This window comes from Carassius gibelio, chromosome A11 (genome assembly GCF_023724105.1).
Source record: "Carassius gibelio isolate Cgi1373 ecotype wild population from Czech Republic chromosome A11, carGib1.2-hapl.c, whole genome shotgun sequence".
NCBI lineage: Eukaryota > Metazoa > Chordata > Actinopteri > Cypriniformes > Cyprinidae > Carassius > Carassius gibelio.
In genome coordinates this window covers 6,612,911-6,631,693 of record NC_068381.1, presented here as the reverse complement: position 1 = coordinate 6,631,693, position 18,783 = coordinate 6,612,911, and the positions used below count along the sequence as shown (strand labels likewise).

Here is an 18,783-nt window from a genome sequence, read left to right as displayed (position 1 = left end):
CAACAAACACACAGGTACAAGCTACTAACAAAGTGTTATTATTATTATTATTAAAAATTATTATTAAACTGAACTATTGCAAATTGCAGCTCAACTCGATTGATTTGCTAAAAGTTGCCAATTATTATTTATTTATTTTTAACTGTTAAATTTGTTTCTAGGTGCTTTTGGAAGAAAACTTTTCTAGGGTAGTTTGAAAAGTTGCTCAATTTAGCAACCAAATTGCTAAGTTGGCGACACTGCTTCTGTGACATTCAGGATATGACATCACCACAGAGCCATGTGACAGCCCTGAGCTAATCCTTATTGGTGCTGAGAGAGCGTGACCCTAAGAACTATCTAATCATACATGCTATTCTGCATTAACACGACATGCATACTGATAAACAGTGATAGCGCTTTATTATATTCAGATAACACCACACATGTAATATAGATTGACAAACCTTCCTCTTTTTCTATATATGTGTTAATCTCTACTTCATAGATTAGTTAACTATCCATAAGCTTGAATTTGAAGAGTTACAGCAATACACTATCTGCCTTAAAATCAATATGATGATACAACATGTGATAAGTGAAAGTGATGAGTAGAGAAAAAGTGAAATCATAGTGATATAAGAAGCTGTATTGTTTTACTGAAGTACTGTGTTATATAAGAATGAGTAGTCTAGCTATTTGTCCGTGGTTTCTCTTTTTGTCAGATCAGTGGTGAATCTAACCTTTCAGACTGTTTCAGACACACCTTTCTGGCTGTTTTGAAAGTCAAAATTTGGTCTAACTAGTAACTGCTCTTCTATAATTTACATTGAGGACGTGATGTGACAGTCTGTTATTATCAGTGACTGGATATATTAACTGTCCAGCTGATGTTTCTGACATGATCTTGGAGATCTTGTGTGTTTGTAGGATGTGGTAAAATGACATGCTTTGACACAAACCATTCCTTCAAACCCACACAGGAAACGGATGAACTTTTGAGTAAAAGGCAGAAATGAGGTATCAGAAAGAGCCTGAATTTCAATGTGAACTCACGCCACACCATTCACGATGACGTACAGTACGTCAATCCAAAAGAAAACAAGACTCCTCGCACACAACCGCAGGTTCAGATGTTCTAATCCATGCTTCGAGTCAGATGTGCAAACAGAATTCCACTTCTAAACAAAGAGGACAGTTTGCTTTCATTTCTCCAAGTTCAAGGGGGGGTTAACTACAAACTCAGGCCCAGTACAGACAGGCCACTCACTGACCCCCAGGCCAGGCCGAGTTCAGTGACTTCAGAGAAGACCACTATCCACGGTATTACATCAGAGGCTCTGTGAAATGATGGATCAGCAGTCTGTGTCAGAGAGCAAACTGAATCCAGTCTGAGAATCTGTTGTGCACAGAATCCAATGGTTAAAAAAAAGATTGTGTGAACAAATTTAGTCATTTTTACTACATTTCAGAATAATAATTAAAAAAAATTAATACTTATAATTTTTTTTTATAGAGGTTATAGCTTAAAAGAAAGTTCACCCAAAATAAATAAATTATTCCCTTTCCAAACAGGTTATTATCTCTAACTAAAATTAGAAATATTAAAAGATTTTTGTTAACTTAAAACTAAAAAATAAATATTAGAGGATATTTATAAATTACATGAAAATTAGAAATGTTGCCTTGGCAGAAAACTAAAATAAAATTAAGCTAATGCAAGAAAATGACTAATTGGAAATAAATAAAAACTAAAACTGAAATAAAAATAAATTAAACCTAAATAGTAATATTTTAAAATATGCAGAACAAAATTACTTAATTTTAAAAAAGTGAAAACTGAACATGTGAAAAGCTAATTCAAAATATTAATAAAAGCTGTAACCGTACATAAAAGATAATGACAAAACACTTTTTCCAAAAACTAGAAACTAGAAGCCCAAAACTAATAAGCGATATAAGCGGTTGCATAGGGACCCGTGACCACCAGGGGGCTCCATGTCAGTGTTCGGACAGTAATGCTCGGTATAATAACAATATAATATAATAACAAATAAAGTTTGATAAAGTGTGTTAATGTTTGAAAATTTAGAGGCAGCACTATAAAACTGGTGCAGACTGCAGAGAAGTAGAAGAGAAAAAAGTAATCAAGATAAGGGTGAGTAATTTTAAAAGTATATTGTTGAAATAGCGGTTGCTGTATCGTGGTGCAAGCGCTTTGAAGAGGGGCTGTGAATGAAACAACAGTAATGAACATTGTGGGCACTTCAAAATGTGTGAATAATTATAGATATCTTATTATATAAAATGGTCTAGCTTTTTAGAATGCACAGTCGCTTATTTTCTATCGATATTAAGTTTTACAAGACTAGGAATTTGTTGCGTAAAAGTTGGGTCAGATTTTCTCGTTGATCTGAGCAAAAAGCAGAACAGCAGAAGTTCTGAATAAATATGCAGTTCACTCTCTGACTGCAGGTGGTGCTTTAGGAGCAGCAGAAATACTGCTGTTACCATGGTTACCCCTCAACACAAAGCAATCATAACTTCTGACACGTGCTTGTTTGACACGGAGATCAAAGGTAGTTCAACAGTATTTACATGTTTTCAAACAGCTGTTCAGGTTATTTTTAATCACTTTGGTGTTTATCAAATAACACCAAATATTCAATTTAGGGCCCCCAAAATGCTAGGACTGGCCCTGGTCTAAAGGCAAAACAACTTTGAACCCCAATGACTTTCATTTAATGGAAAAAAACTAAACAAAACAAGACATTTTTTTTTTTTTTTATAAAAATATACAGGTTTGGAATGACATGAGGCTCAGTAAATAATCACAATTTATATTTTGGGATGAACTTTCTCTTTGATATCTCACATTAGCAAGTAAATTCTGAATATTTTTCAACATTTATCTGAAGAATGGATTTGAACATGGTAAAATATTATAATTAAAATAGAGTAATCTATCATTTTAAAAAAAAAAGTATAATTAAGATTTAAAATTTTTTTTATTTGTTTTTAATACAAAATACAAAGGCCAAATGATCAGTTAAATTAATAATCAAATAAATAATGATAAAAAAATAAATAAATCAGCCACACATAAGCCATGTCTACACCTAGTCAAAACATAGAATACTAAATATACCTATATGCATAAGACACAGAAAGCGTGGAACTTTGTGAATTAATAAATTCTAGCTCCGTAGATTCTGCGTGGGCCAAAAAAATTATTCACATCCACAACACAAAGCCACTAGCACAAGAAAATGTCCTCATGTTCTTTACATACTCTAATCAACACATTGTCTTGTTATCATGCTTTGAGGGAGTCTTATTTCCATCTGTTAAACCTGACTGACTGAAATACAAAGAGCGTGGGAGGCAAAGTCACAAGTCAAGGCAGGCCAAGTCTGGATACCATCGAAGACGCTGAAAACACTCGCAGTCTGGTCTACACCTTATCTCAGGACTCTGGGCTGTGTCCAGTCTGGCTAACTATCAAAATAAAGGAAGTGACCTCCCAACCTAGCGAGCATGCAAAAGGGTTATATTGTTTTTATTAGGGCAGTCAATGTGACACCTCCCTTCATTTGTCAGTGTTCTGTATCGTCTATGAAAACGATAAGTCTGATAAGGTTTTCAGAGCCATCACATTTATCAGCAGCATGGCTCTGGAGAGGAAAGGGGACGACAATGGAAAAAGTCATCAACGTGAATGACAGGGAAATGCCGGGAGCCTTAGTCGCAATGAGGGAAAGATACAAGAGTAGATCGGCCTTCTAAAGTTGGTAACAATAGGTGCTGAGGTACTGTGCTGTATGAGAAAAACTGTCACAATATCTCCTTTGCAGGTAAACTCAAAACTGTGCTTGACAATCCAAGTTCCATAAAAAAGCATGTTGTTGATATCAATTACATAAATAGCTTTACACATGACATATAGTTTTACATTGCTTTATTAAACATCAAATACACTCAAATCATGTTAATGCGTGACCCGAGTGGCATCGGGATTAGCTGTCGGATTATGAGGATGCCGGCTTTTCCGTTAGCTGTGCTCGGTTACAGAAGCAGACATGAGAGCCAGTTCTGCCGGTTGACTTTGAGATCGAACCTGCTGGCCACTCCTGGAGAGGGAATGCCTCTGCTTTCTGCAGTTCTTCAGGAGCTTCCTCTACCGCGATCCACCGTGTTTTTGCTTCTTCAAAGTCCCACTTCATAAATCACAGAAAAAAAAAGCATACAGTAAGATTATGAATGATAGGAATTAATAAATAAGAACAACATAAGAATAACATTGGACTTTAATAATGAAAAAAAAGGTATTTAAAAATATAATAAAAAAAAACAAGTAATAAAGCTTATTTAATGAATACATTTAATGTTTGAATCATTTAATAAATAAAATGCTAATCTTAACTAATACATTTTATAAATAAAATTCCTTGAATGAATTATTTATTAAAAAACATTTAATGAATAATTTAATAAAAATAATTTAATACATATAATAAATCATTTAATAAAATGCCTTTAATAAGTAAATTTAACAAATAATTGTTAAAGTAGTTACAAATAATAATAACTAATGAAAATGAACATTTTATAGATAAGTAAATAAATGTGAAAATATTCTGCTTTTGTGTTACACAGAACGAGATTGTGGGCAAGTAAAACTTTATTTTGGGCTAAACCACTCCTTTAAGGCTTAAGTACAGAAATGTTTAGTTACACTTAGGCACAAACACAAACAAACCCCTCCTCAAAGAACAGGGTTAAGAAACTCCCTCGGCCTGTCCACTGTCCCATCCCGCTCTTAAAATAGCAGAGGGACAAATCTCCATTTGCACCACTTCCGATTCAGAAAAGTCCTGCCCTGTTCCTTTAATACAGATCTTTAACGGCAGAACAATTAAGCAACAACAAGAACTTCGGGAACACCAAACCCAGCTTTCTCCTTCACAACGGCTTACAGTAGACGACACAATGGAATGAAATTGCAAGAATCTCCCATTTTAATTGGTCATAGTTAATAGGCCAAAAGATGTTTATTTTGTTCAACTCTCACAGCTAGTTTTGAGTCTTCATATAACAAATTATATTACTTATTTAACAGTTCCACCTTGTAACTGATGCTAGTCACTCAGAAACTGAATCATTTCCCTACAGTAACGGCTATCAGAAATCATACAGTTGTGACTGGAAGACTGAGCTTGACATCAAGAAAAATGTCATGGTCTGAACTCGGTCCTTTATCACACACTGTGGCTCAGGAGGTTCACAAGCTTAGCGTTTTCCTGTTTAGTGAATAAAACAAAGTTCAATTGTTTTCATCCAGGGCGATTTGCCTTTGTTTTAGATTAAATTACATCCTCAATCACTTGGCATTCTCAAAAGCCACTTAGAGAGCCAAGAAAGGAATGGACTGCAACACAACAACATTTTCAGCAATACCTAGATTTACAATTCATATTAAGTTATACTGAGTGAACAGATTAAAGTCAGTTTTCTTTCAGATAAGTGTGCAAGCAGTATGTTAAATACTGTAGATAAATCCTTTTGAAACACTGTCAAGACGTGATTTGTTTCAAAAGTTCACCTTTCCTGTTTAAATCTATGCTACCATCTACCCTCAGAAAGCAGTACTGCAGCCACCAGTTAAAACATTTTATGCTCAAACCCCCTCCATTTGTTAAATCACACAATAAGGCATAATAGATTCTATACTGTCATAAATGCAATGTCCATTAGCACTGCATTAGTCATATAATTTATTACATGGAGATAACTTGAAAAACACACAAACTTTATTGTCGAAATCGTGTTTATTGTCTCTAGTTTAATAAGTGCAAATGTTTTTTATTCAGCTGAAACAGGCATAGCTGGTTGCCTTTGTACATTTTTAGGATTTTCTGGTACTGTCATATTTTATTACTTCTATTAGTCCATTTTGGACTTTCTGCACGAGAACGCCCTCCGTCTTCGAATATGAATGAAATATTGTGTTGAGTGTTGAGCACTCAGTGTTCACATTGCCTCTTTCTGTATACAATCATGGCCAAACGTTTTGGCAGTGACATAAATTTGGGGTTTTGCACGTTTTGCTGTTTAGCCTGTTGTGGTGTTAATTGTTTCTAGTATATAGTGGATCAGATGCATTTTAAGTTATAATTGGTCAAAAAATATTCTCCAAAATGGTGCTATGGTGATGTGGAGAGACACAGAGTAAACAAATTGTTGAATAAAGTCGTTATTGTTTTATTCACGTACCAAAAAAAATATTCTTGTCGCTTCATAACGTTACGGTTCAAAAACTGATGGCAGATGGACTATTCTGACGATGCTTTTAATACTTTTCTGGACCTTGACACTGTTATTTACTTGGCAGTCTATGGGACAGTCAAAAGCCTCCCGGTTTTCATCCAAAATCTTAAATTGTGTTTCGAAGACGAACAAAGCATTTACGGGTTTTGAACGACACAGGGGTAAGTGATTGATGACAAAATTTTTATTTTGGGGTAGAGTAACCCTTTAATTAACTAAACATACTAGCAGCACATGTGAATGAGTGAATGAGTACTAGTCAGGTGAAATCACTTTCATACTAATTAGATTCCAAGATCAGATGGATTATAAGAGGAGGAAAGAAACATTTCCAATCATTGTGTTCTTGTCAGCAATGGTTACCTTCAAAGAAACACGTGCAAGGAAATTGCTACGAAGAATATTGCACCTGAAAGAACGATTTACTGGATCATCAAGGAGAGAGGTTTGACTGCAGTGAAGTCTTCAGGACGTCCCAGAGTGTCCAGCAAGCACCAGGACAGTCTCCTCCTGAGGAGTCTGCTACAGAATCGTGTCACCTGCAGTGCAGAGCTTGCTCAGGAATGGCACCAGGTTGGTGTGAGAGCATCTGCACGCCAAGACTTTTGGACAACGGCCTGGTGACAAGAGGGGCAGTAAAGAAGCCACTATTCTCCAAGAAAGATGTCAAAAGACTGAAATTCTGCAGGAATTACAAGGATTGGACAGCAGAAGACTGATGCAAAGTTATTTTCTCTGATGAAGCTCCCTTCCGACTGCTTGGGACATCTGGAAAATCCAATTTTACATTCTCTGAACTGGCTACCAATTCTGTATCAGTTACAAAATTTTACTACTTACTACGAAATGGTTTGGCTCCTGCATACTGTACATAATTAGTCTTATCACACTACAATCCATCCTGCTCCCTAAGTTTCGCAAAGATCTGGACTCTTAGTAGTTCCTTGGATAGCACAGTCCACTAAAGGAAGTAGAGCTTTTTTCTAAATTTGAATCCCAAACTCTGGAATAGCCTTACTGATAATGTTCGGGGTTCAGACACACTCACCTCGGTTTAAATCTAGATTAAAAAGATGCATCTCTTTAGCCAAGCATTCACATAATCCATTTCATAACCCTGTACTTAACTTACATCTGATCAAATGCACATTAACATTCTTAAGCTTGGGTTGAATGCATAATTTTTTGCTTAGTTGGAAAAGTAGCTACAGTACGTTAATTTTTTGTCCTCTCTATTTCCTTCTGTTTCTGCTATGATCTTCAGTCTGAATCCAGCTCTTACAAAGACCTGAGATGACTGAACACCAGAGAAGACGACGACTCAGAAGACCTCAGATGATGCCAACCCTCAGACAACATACAAAACTACCAAATTTTGCTTTAAATTTGATCACAACATATAATGCTTTTTATAGTGTACATCGTCTGTTTGATTACATGATATTTCTGCCAAATGGACATCAACTTGAGATAGTCACCACTGATAAGCTATTATTAAATATAATGTAGAAACTGTAAAGCAGCTTTGCGACGATTTGCATTGTGAAAAGCTCTATGCAAATAAATCTGAATTTGAAAATGGATTGTTCGGAGAAGAAAAGTTGAATGCTACCATGAGTCCTGTGTTGTGCCAACAGTGAAGCATCCGGAGACTGTCCATGTGTGGGGTTGCTTTAAAACCAAGGGAGTGGGCTCTCTCATAATTCTGCCCCAAAACACTGCCATGAATAATGAATGGTTTCAAAACATCTTGCAAAAGAGTCTTCTTCCACTGATCCATGAGCAATCTGGTGATGGTCTGTGCATTTTCCAGCGTGATGGCGCACCATGTCACAAAGCAAGAGTAATAAAGAAGTGGCTCGATGATCATACTTTGAAATTTTGGAACCGTGGCCAGTCAACTCCCTGGATCGAGAACCTGTGATCTGTCCTCAAAAGGCGAGTGGACAAGCAGAAGCCCACAAATTGTGATCCGAGAATTAATAAGACAAGAATGGATTGCCATCAGCTAATATCCAGAATGCTATAGAGAATTGCAGAGGTTATGAAGAACAAGGTAACACTATTGACAAATTTTTTTGCCAATAAAAGCCTTTAAAACTTAAGATATGCTTATTGTTTTTTTTCAATATACCATAGAAACACGTTGGAAAATAATCTACAAATACTGCCATGTCACTGCCAATGACTGTGTAAATAAAACATCAGGTCATGAACAGACTACCATGTCTCTTTGAATTTGAATCTAGATTTATTCACAGTGGCCTTTGAAAACCTGTAAAAAATTTATAAATGAAAAGCAACATATCTTTTTAAACCAGTAAACTCCTGGAAAGTCCGAGGGTCCAGTAAGCAAATTCAAACAGCACCGGCACTTCTTTTTTTTTTTCATGTATTAGTTTGTGTTATATAAATTTATTAACCTATTATTTAAGAATATACAAACAGATACATAGATTAAGTAAAAAAAAGAATACATAACTTGTATAAATATAATTTTCTTTTTAATATATATAAATCTATTTTATTTCTTTGTTCATTTCATTTATTTGGATCTACCATTTTCATTTTACTTATGACTTGTTTTGTGCATAAATTCAGCTATATGAAATCATGTGTGTAGGTCTCAGATTCTCAGACAGTACAGGTCGGGTCATTTCATTTCCAGTCGTGTTAAAGCTCTGAAACGAAAACAATTGGTGTTCTAACCTCTAGTTCAGAGGCGACAGAAGATGAATCCGTCGAGGTTCCAGAAGAACACTGTTCATCAACCCGTACCACCCTGACGGTCCTCTTTAGAGGAAGACTCTCTGATGAGCCGTCCCGTGAGATCGTCACCTCCTTGAGACAAACCTGGAAGAGGCACCAGTCAAATATACCATGACTTTTGATTTGAATTAGTATTATTATAACTTATGGACTGCTCAGTACAACATAAACTCCCTTATCAAAAAAATAAAAAGTGCAAACCTTCCTCATTGGTTGTATGTTGACATCCATGTATAGTCCCATGTCAGTCCCTTTGGGAGAAATGCCTCTTGCTGACAGGTGCTTCTTCTTGTAGCATTCAACATTGTTGTTACACAGCTGACCCGTGACAGAAGAGTCACCTAGTAAAGATTCAGTATCAGAGTCTAAAGACTGGACAGAAGGGCGTTTATGGTTGGATCTGAAACAGATGAGGACCACAATCTGAACATCAAAGTTAAAGAGCAGACTGAGAACACTGGTACATTAAATGCAGTCTTTTCAAACTTAGTCATTTATAGTCCGTGTCAAAGGATACAAAAAGATCCAGAACTGCACAGCTGATAGCAGAGAGTATCCATGGCATTGCTTTGACCAAAGATATTAGCCGGTTGTCATAGAGAAGAATGGCAGATGCATACAGAGCTCCAGCTACAGAACACAGAACTCTAGCGCACACCTGCACAGCAGAATTGTGCTCTCCTCTATACTGCAAAAGACAGAAAAGACACATTAGGACAGTTTTATCAGCTGTTTGGACTCTCATTCTTCTGGCACCCATTCACTGAAGAGGATCCACTGGTGATTAACTTATATAATGCTAAATTTCTCCAAATCTGTTCTGATGAAGAAACAAACTCGTCTACATCCTGGATGGCTTGGAGAACATCTTCAGCAAATTTTTGTTTTTATGTGATTTTTTTTTTTAAGCCAAACAAAAGCACACAATGTGTCGGAATGAAGAGCTCAAAATAAGTATCTACATTGCAAAAGTGCTCACAAATGCTACTTACAGCTTTCAGGATGAAGGGAAGCTTAGCAGTCCAGCTGATTGCGAAGGACAGAAGGCCCAGCATGTAACCAAGGTTCTCGGTATGGTCCTGTTCCCAAAAGACACGTGCAAAGTAACACTTGCTTAAAACAGACCTATCAGTATTTTGCATATGTTATAAATTTACATACAGCATCAGATACGGCACGGCTCTATATACGCCGGTCTCTTTTGACAATGAGTTTACTTACATCGAGGAACATTCCCAGTGGTCTCCTCATGGTTGGAGATACCTTTACTGGACTTAAATGGATAGGCAAACCCAGGTAGATGTTGCCGCCCATTACAAACAGCAGAGACACAACTAGAAAATTCTGCCTCCTCCTCCTAGACACCATTCTCATTTTCTTTCCTTAAGAACATGATTGAGAAGTCATTTATTGTGATAGATAATTGACAGCACAATTATATTAATAAGTGAGATATATATTTGTGTGTGTTTCTATGTAAGTTAAAGACTGCGCTATCAAATGTTCACACATTGTAATTTGTTACAGTTTAATATTCTAAGATGTGATAATATTCAGTTCCATTACTGTGATGTTCATTTAATTATCATTATTTTTAACGTTATTTTTTTTCTATATGTACACTAAGCTTTGGCAATATTGTATCATTTACATTAATGCCAATAAAGAAATATATATATATATATACAGAGAGAGAGAGAGAAATCGAATCCTTACCCATTTTTGACTTGTACCATAAAAAAATGGAGAGAGATATTGACAGGAAATGGACAACATCCAAAACTGCCATATATGAAGCCATAGAAATCTGCAGTAGATGGACAGAACATGTGACTTTCATTTAATGTATTGTTTATAAGAAAGTGTATAACACACAACCTAGTATGTTAGCGTCACTTTTTTGTGGCATGGTCAGTTTTGTGGGTAAGAATTTATAGTTTAACTATTATTATTAAAGAATTCGTTGGAATTTAAAAAATTGTGCTTTTGTTCTTTTTTTGTTTGAACTGATTTCTCACCTGAAAATCAAACTGTTTGGAAAGTAAGGCGCCCACTGCGCTGCACAGGTTCCCCACGAAACAATACAAAGCGCAGACTGCTTCATCACCCCAACTCTTGCTTCGCGTTTTGCATCTGTGATAAAGAAGACTGAGAGATAGCGACACATGAAGAGTTTATCCATTTACAAACTTCGACAAATTTTAGTCACACCACACTCACAGTGAACAGGAAACCAGTAACATCAAAGCAGACAAAACGTAAAGAGCAGCTGAGATGCAAGTATGTTCTTCATATGTCGAAAGACAGCCTTTAACAAACTCTGGGCTCCATCGGTAGACATTGTAGAAAATGGTCATTTTATCCATATGTTTCACTTAAGTTGTCATCCATTGAGGGAGATGAAACACTGAGAAAACAAGTTGTTTGTTTCTAACTTCTATCATTAGCTGCCAGCTGTATGAATGTAGTGAAGCACCCGTCAATCAATCACCTGTACCTTTTAGGTAACGCCCACATGCTTATCTCATACATATTAATTACGTACGCTGACGTCCATCCAGTTGATTGGCTGTAAGACTATGGATAGAACGCGGTCTCTAGCCAGTCCTCAGTGTTGCCAATTTGGGGATTTTGACACCAAATTTAGCTGCTATTTGTACATATATATATACCTGTATTTACTTTGTTTTCATATTTAGCGAATTAGACTTTTGAGGGTGGTTCTAGAGATTTTCTGAGTGAGGGGTTTGACTGGCAGTCCTGCACTTTTAAATCTGTTCTATTATAAACAAGTGTGTGTGTGCAAAATGCATGTAGTTTATTATGACCTTTTGTCACTGAGAAACTGCATGGAATATTTCCAAATATGTGATTGAAAGTAAGAAACTTGCAACAGTTCATCTCCAATCTCAGCATCAAAAATACACACGTTCCATTCTAGATGAACAATCATTTTATTTTTCTTTAAAAAGGTAATTTATAAACCTTTGGTTATAACTACCATACATTTCCACACAATCACATATTTAAATAGTTTATAGCTTCAAGAAAAAATGCAGTATTAATGTTACATTTTAGACAAATTAGATGCAAATTAGAAACTGTCACTAAACGTATAGGATCATTGTCAGCTTTGTTAGACATCCATATATTCTACTATATGTTATCCACAATTTTAGTAAAGAATAAAATTACTTTCAATGACATTTAATGAGGGCTTCTTTTATTAGCTTTTGTCTGTGTTCATTAATCTCTTCATCCCATACACTGATAAAAAAACAGAGTGATGGTTTGTTCAGGGATCCCACATTTTGATTAAATTTAAATTCAAGGACCTTTCAAGGACTTTCTACTTAATGTAGGGACACATTTCAAGTGAGAGAGAGGTTACATTGTGTTTTCTTGTAAGATACATTGTTACAGTTTTCATGTGTCAAACACAACTATTCAAAAAAGCTTATCTTTTTTTTTGCACACATTTTTAGCCATTTGACAGAGATCTGATTGTATTTGTTGTATTTTTGTTCTGCATATAACTGAAAAATATAAGCATAAAAATATATGCAACATCGAGGTACCATTCTAGTAGTTTTGTGCATGCATGAATACCATGTATTCTAAAAAGTGGACAGTGGGTGTGGGTGGGGTGGGGTGGGGGGGGGGGGGGGGTTAATAAGAAAGTGACGTGACATTCAGCCAAGTATGGTGACCCATACTCAGAATTCGTGCTCTGCATTTAGCATCCGAAGTGTGTGTGCACACACACACACTTGGAGCAGTGGGCAGCCATTTATGCTGCAGCGCCCAGGGAGCAGTTGGGGGTTCGATGCCTTGCTCACAGGCACCTAAGTCGTGGTATTAAGGGTAGAGAGAGCACCGTACATGCACTCCCCCCACCAACAATTCCTGCCAGCCCGAGACTCGAACTCACAACCTTTCAATTGCGAGTCCAACTCTCTAACCATTAGGCCACGACTTCCCTTTTTATTTTTTTATTTTATTTATTTTTTTTTTTTAAGAAGACACATAAATGCATGTAACTAATGTAAATCAAGAAAGCTTCTTTGCCTAGGCCACAAAATGTTGGCGAAATAACACAATAGTGGAACAGAAGGAATACAATTTTATTTTTTCCAAAAAACTTAAAATAAAATAAATTCAAGCACTTTCAAGGACCTGTATCAATGTATGTTTATTTTAAAAAAATTCCCAGGGCCTTGAAAAAAAAATGTCAGATTCACAAACTTTCAAGGATTTCGAGGACCCGTGGGAACCCATGTTTGTTATTATGAGTGATATTTTAAACAATGAGGAATTTCCGGCAGATCCACCAATCCAACTGTGATTTGACCAGCTTTACATGTTGGCCCAGAACACACAGCAGCTCATTTTGACGTAGCAAACAGCTTGAGTTGTAGAAAGATGAAACCGCTGTGGATTCTGGTTTCTCCTCAGCATGACCTACGTCTAATGATTCCTCAGAGCTTGTCTGCCATTCACTTTCATCAACACAGACTCTTGCTTCTTCAGTTTCCTCTTCTTCTTCCTGCACACTCTCATCTTTCTCTTCAGTTGTTGGAGTGCGATGCTCCAAATAAAGATCTGTGACATTTTTGGATGTTGCTTCCTGTTCTGGATGACTCTGATCCTCTTGGTCCTTCATCTCCCTTAATCACCAAACATGGAAAAGTTCACAGTTCGCTAAAAAAAAAATATGCTTTTGAAAATAACAGATCAATTCAAAACAAAGTATTTGTGTCATTTAAACTTTTTTTTTTTTATGTTAATGGAAACCTAGAAATGTTTTTTTATACATACAATAAAAACAGTAACATTGTGGAATATTATTACAATTTAAAATAATAGGACAGTCAAGAAACTGTCCCTCTCGTTTTGCTGCAGGACCTCGGGGCTTGTGCTCTTGTCCCAAGGATGCCTGCAGTGACAGAACACAACGCTGAATACATGAGCTGCTCCATGACTGTCCATCTACAACAGATCAATGGAATTTTAAAACAGGTTTAAAGAAATCACATTTACTGTAATTGCACAACAACTCACCTTCGGGGAATTCGTAACAACTGTTTGTTATCCTCGTGGAGTTTCTTTGGCCGTGTGTGGACTCCTCAGCAGAAAGCAAGCCGGCCCTCACCTCAGCTGGGACGAACTATATATTCAGCTTCTCTGCAAAACAACACCACATTTATTACTCTGTTCCAAACGGTGTTATTTTACTGTTATTATTATAATATTATAGTTCTTATATTGATATTTTCTGTTTTTATTTTAATTTTAGTAAATGTTTTTCCGTTTTGTTATGCGCTTTGTAATTTTTATAAATCTTTAATTTTTTTTATACATATATTGGTTTTTTTTTTTTTTTTTTAGCTTTTATTTATTTCCAATAATTTTAGTGTTTCACCTTAACCTTATTTCAGATAGCTGCTGAGGCAACATTTCTAATTTTTTTGCTTAGTTAAACTTTTTTTAAAATAATACCATTCTAATATTTATTGTACATTTTAATGCATTTCAGATTAATTTCAGTTAATACAAAAAAAAAAAATAATAATAATTATAATGGTTTTTAGTCAACAATAATAATTCAGATTCCTAGAAGTAAACATATAAATTATCCGGAGATACAGTCAGCAACTACCTGCAACAAATTCAGTTCCAGCAAGTTCAGCTGTGGCCAGAAAGTTGTCCAGAGAGCTCTGCTCTGTGACAGACTTCAGGTTGAGTCGACCCCAATCATATCCATCATTCATCTCACTGGTGTGAAGCTAAAAGACATTTAGACAATTAGAACACAACCAGATTCAACCAAATACTGAGTTTCCCTCTTGCATAAAGAAAAAAAATATTTCATTTTAAGATAATTTGTAGTCCAATACATAAATGTTTTGTTGCTGCACTTTGTTCTCATATGCCTTTTTTCCCTAATTAAAACTTCACCCATGTGACATGTTTGTTATGGCAGAGGAAGGAAGTCATAAGGAATGGTCCATGAGAGGACCCTCTTCTTCAGACACCCAATGTGTTTAGATCCTGAATATAAATGATGTACTTACACGTTCGATCATTTAAGTAGGCTGATAGAATTTACTAAGAGAAAAATGAATTTTTGGTTTGTTCCAGGGATCTCACTAAAATATGTCCGAAGGGGAACCAAAGCCTGCGCTTCGAATAGTTCCGGATATAGAGTCGTTCGCAAACTGCTTGTAGCCACTGAAGAAAAAAATAGAAATAGTTTCCTTGCATTGTTGACATGCCACCAGTAGAGAGCGTCACATAACAAGCGTCTGATTCGCCCAAACCCTTCTGGCTCCATCCATGCCTCCCTCGTGGTGAGCGTGATTTCACCAAGTACAACATGTTCCCGGATCAGCAATCGTGTTGATCTTGGAACAACGTTGCAACGCTTATTAATCATTTCACACTGATTTTAGGAATACATTATGGGTAGGGTAGGGTTAGGTTTAGGGGTAGGAATTGGGTTTGGTCTATATTTTTGAACAGTAATGTAGAACATGTCTTGGCAAAATCACAGCGAACCTCTCTAATTTAGGGTGGGAGAGAGGCGATAATTATAATAAATTAGATCATTGAAATAATTAATAATTAAACATTAATGATTATAATAATAATAATAATAATAATAATAGTTACATTTAATGCTTATAATATATAACCAATACTTAAACACTAATACTAATTATACTACTACTATTATTATTATTATATACGTCCCATACTTTAAAATGTCATTATTGTAGCATATGTTGTAATAATAAATTGCATTGTATTAATATATTTATTTATATTACATTCAGTATTATTAGTTTTATTATATTATAAAATTATAAAAATTCAAAGAAAGTTTCACATCGAAATAATTAAATATATTTGGACATTTTATTGTCCCAAAACTAGACAAATTTTAATCACGTCTTTACTCTTTGACATTCGCATAAGTTTGCACAGAAAGGACAACAAATAAGCCGATTTGAAACACTTTAGATAAATATCCTTAATACATACAAATACGGAAACAGCTGGGCGAAACATCCCAGCCCCAGACAGCATAAAACCCGGTTTGGTATCGTCCTCACTCTGTCGACCCCTCCGTGAGGCTGCGGTGGTACATCCCGGTATACAAATAGCTGCTTCGCGCTACGTACTGTACAGAGTGTTATTTAGCGGGGCAGTGAATGTAGCGTCAGATGCGATACTCCTCCGCTCACGTCTATGAAGTATTCTGCAACTTTGAAAATGTCTTAACGCAAGCCAACAGATGACTAAAGCCTGTCTCGAGGTAGAATTTAGTCGTAATAGAATTACTAGAGTACACTCAGCATCTTCACTTTTCTCAACTCGAGCATTATGTTGTCTTGGAAGAAGAGCAAGTTCGAGCTGATTGAGGAAGACAAGCAGCAGTCCAAGCAGAAGGGCTATGCCGTGAGCCTCAACTACTCCGCGCTCACCTCCTTCGCCAAATCCTGCCCAGAGAACGCACTCAACAGAGTCGGGAGCATGTTCAAATCCAAGAGGAAAAAGGTGAAAATCACCAGCGAGGACCCTACGTATACGGTCTTATACCTGGGGAACGCCACCACCATCCAGTCCAAGGGGGACGGATGCACGGACGTGGCCGTCAGTAAGATCTGGGGCAAGAGCGAGATGGGCAAGAACGGGACCAAGATGAAGTTGACCATCAGCTCGCAGGGCATCCGCATGGTCCACCTCGACGAGAAGGCGAAGAGACCAGGACATCTGTATTTATTGCACAGGATCACCTACTGTGTCGCAGACCCGCGGCTCCCCAAGATCTTCGCCTGGATCTACCGGCACGAGATGAAGCACAAGGCGGTGATGCTGCGCTGTCACGCCGTGCTGGTGTCCAAACCGGAGAAGGCGAAGGCCATGGCGCTGCTCCTCTACCAGACCTCCGCGACAGCACTGGCCGAGTTTAAAAGACTCAAAAGAAGGGACGATGCCAGGCACCAGCAACAGCAGTTGGTCGGGGAGCAAACGATTCCCCTGGTGCCCCTGAGGAAGCTGCTAAACGGACAGTGTTACTATAAACCCCCGGTGGAGCGCAGCAGGAGCGCACCCAAGCTGGGCGCCATCACGGAGGACCTGATCGGGGAGGAGGAGGAGGAGAAAGCCATGCACTTTGAGTGCGAGGATATTCTGGACAACGACAGTGACTGTGTGGCTGACGGCAATCAAGAACTGTGCCAGATAATCAATGACTTGGGCTCGATGAGTATAGGGAACGACGTGCAGACGCTAAAAGCCGATTTGAGGGTGACTCGCCTGCTGTCCGGAGAGAGCACGGGCAGCGAGTCCTCCATAGACGGCAACCAAGAGACTATTTCTCTTCCCAATGGCATTGTGGATGGGAAAATGCAAGAAGTCAGCTGATCGTCCTCGAAGATCTAAAGACAATCTAGTGAGCAATGTCATGCGATGTTTCATCGTAAAGATGATGATGAAGAGTGTTTGGGTGCTTGAATGTGCCACTTGACTTGAAAGCGCGCTGTTAGCATTCACAGTAAGTGAGCTGCCTACCTAGACATGTTTGGGCCAAACTGATGCACACTGTAAGAAAAAAAAAAATTGGAATTTGATTGCTGCCTTAAGTAAAAGCCAAAGTTATAATATGCACTTTTTCAAAAAAAATTACAGATTGAAAGAGTTGAGTTTAAATGTAAAAATAAATAAATAAATAAATAAACAATGAATGGAAACCGAGAAAAAACACTTTGGAATTCTGCTGACTCAGAGTGCCCCAAAATGCTGTCTAGGTAGTCAACTCAGGCATTGAGACACCAGCCATGAAAGTGTTTGTGGATTTAAGAGACACTCGCACAATAATCCCTCATTAGGGGTCTGGGTGGAAGCACCAGAGGTCCTCTGCTCAATATGACGCTTAAAGTCTCTGCTTAACCTCTCTATGGTGTAAGAGATTTTAGGAATGCTCTTGTTTACCTAATAAGTTTCCGTCAAGGAAATGGTTTTTTTTTTTGTCTTTTTTGCTTCTTCTTTCTTTCTTTTTTTTTTTTTTTACTGAGAAAAACCGCAGTCCTGAAATCTTTCTTTCTTTCTTTCTTTCTTTCTTTCTGTGGTGTCTAAACTAACTGAACAATGAGTTACAAAACTATTTTCCTTTGTAACTTTTTTTTTTTTTTTTTTGCACTGTGGTGGAATTCAGACAAGTATTGTGTTATTATTTATGTGCATAATATTGTTTTCCTATACATGTCCTTACAGACATAAATGTTTTATCTTTGCTGTGCAAAAGAGACAATTTTCCTGATGTACTGAGGTGTATATATGAAATACATGATGTGTAAACAACATGCATTATTTTTTAAGCAATGTGGTTTGTTTCCGTGAACACCAATAAAAATGTCAAATCCACATCAGTGTTGAACATTCTCTGCAAAGTTAGCTAAAAAACAAGTAGATAGGTCATGGTAATAGCCTAATAACCGTGTGTTGCATTTTGTTCATTTTGACCCAGAGAGGATTTTCTTTTACCCCAAAATTCTAATGTTATATCTCATTGCACTAAACCTTACTGACTTTGCTCAAACAGGGTTTAACAGCCTCAAAATATTTTGATATTCAAAAATAATTTTCAACAGCAGGACAACTTGAACATCCTTTAAGCCGTCACATTTACCTGTCTTCCTATCA

At 36.9% G+C, this 18,783-nt stretch overlaps 2 protein-coding genes and 1 long non-coding RNA gene across 7 annotated transcripts; 1 reads left to right on the top strand and 2 right to left on the bottom strand.

Annotated features, from left to right (window-relative positions):
- Window positions 1–3,920: 3,920 nt before the first annotated feature.
- On the bottom strand, window positions 3,921–11,576 carry tmem44 (transmembrane protein 44). Its single transcript, XM_052609477.1, has 9 exons — window positions 11,296–11,576; window positions 11,094–11,223; window positions 10,792–10,882; window positions 10,297–10,457; window positions 10,068–10,154; window positions 9,593–9,763; window positions 9,277–9,498; window positions 9,016–9,159; window positions 3,921–4,196 (listed from the first exon to the last, which is right to left on the bottom strand). The coding sequence occupies exons 1-9, from the start codon at window positions 11,439–11,441 to the stop codon at window positions 4,008–4,010; spliced, it is 1,341 nt and encodes a 446-aa protein (XP_052465437.1). The 5' UTR covers window positions 11,442–11,576; the 3' UTR covers window positions 3,921–4,007.
- Window positions 11,577–13,178: 1,602 nt separating this feature from the next.
- Window positions 13,179–15,219, bottom strand: LOC128022182 (uncharacterized). 5 transcript variants are annotated; one of them, XR_008185875.1, is made up of 4 exons: window positions 14,735–15,219; window positions 14,137–14,259; window positions 13,927–14,064; window positions 13,179–13,776 (listed from the first exon to the last, which is right to left on the bottom strand). It is a non-coding gene; the product is annotated as an uncharacterized LOC128022182 (long non-coding RNA). The 5 variants fall into 5 exon arrangements; XR_008185874.1 differs by having other exon boundaries at window positions 13,179–13,742; XR_008185877.1 differs by having other exon boundaries at window positions 13,927–14,011.
- Window positions 15,220–16,249: 1,030 nt separating this feature from the next.
- On the top strand, window positions 16,250–18,504 carry LOC128022179 (protein FAM43A-like). Its single transcript, XM_052609486.1, has one exon. The coding sequence runs from the start codon at window positions 16,462–16,464 to the stop codon at window positions 17,503–17,505; it is 1,044 nt and encodes a 347-aa protein (XP_052465446.1). The 5' UTR covers window positions 16,250–16,461; the 3' UTR covers window positions 17,506–18,504.
- Window positions 18,505–18,783: the final 279 nt, after the last annotated feature.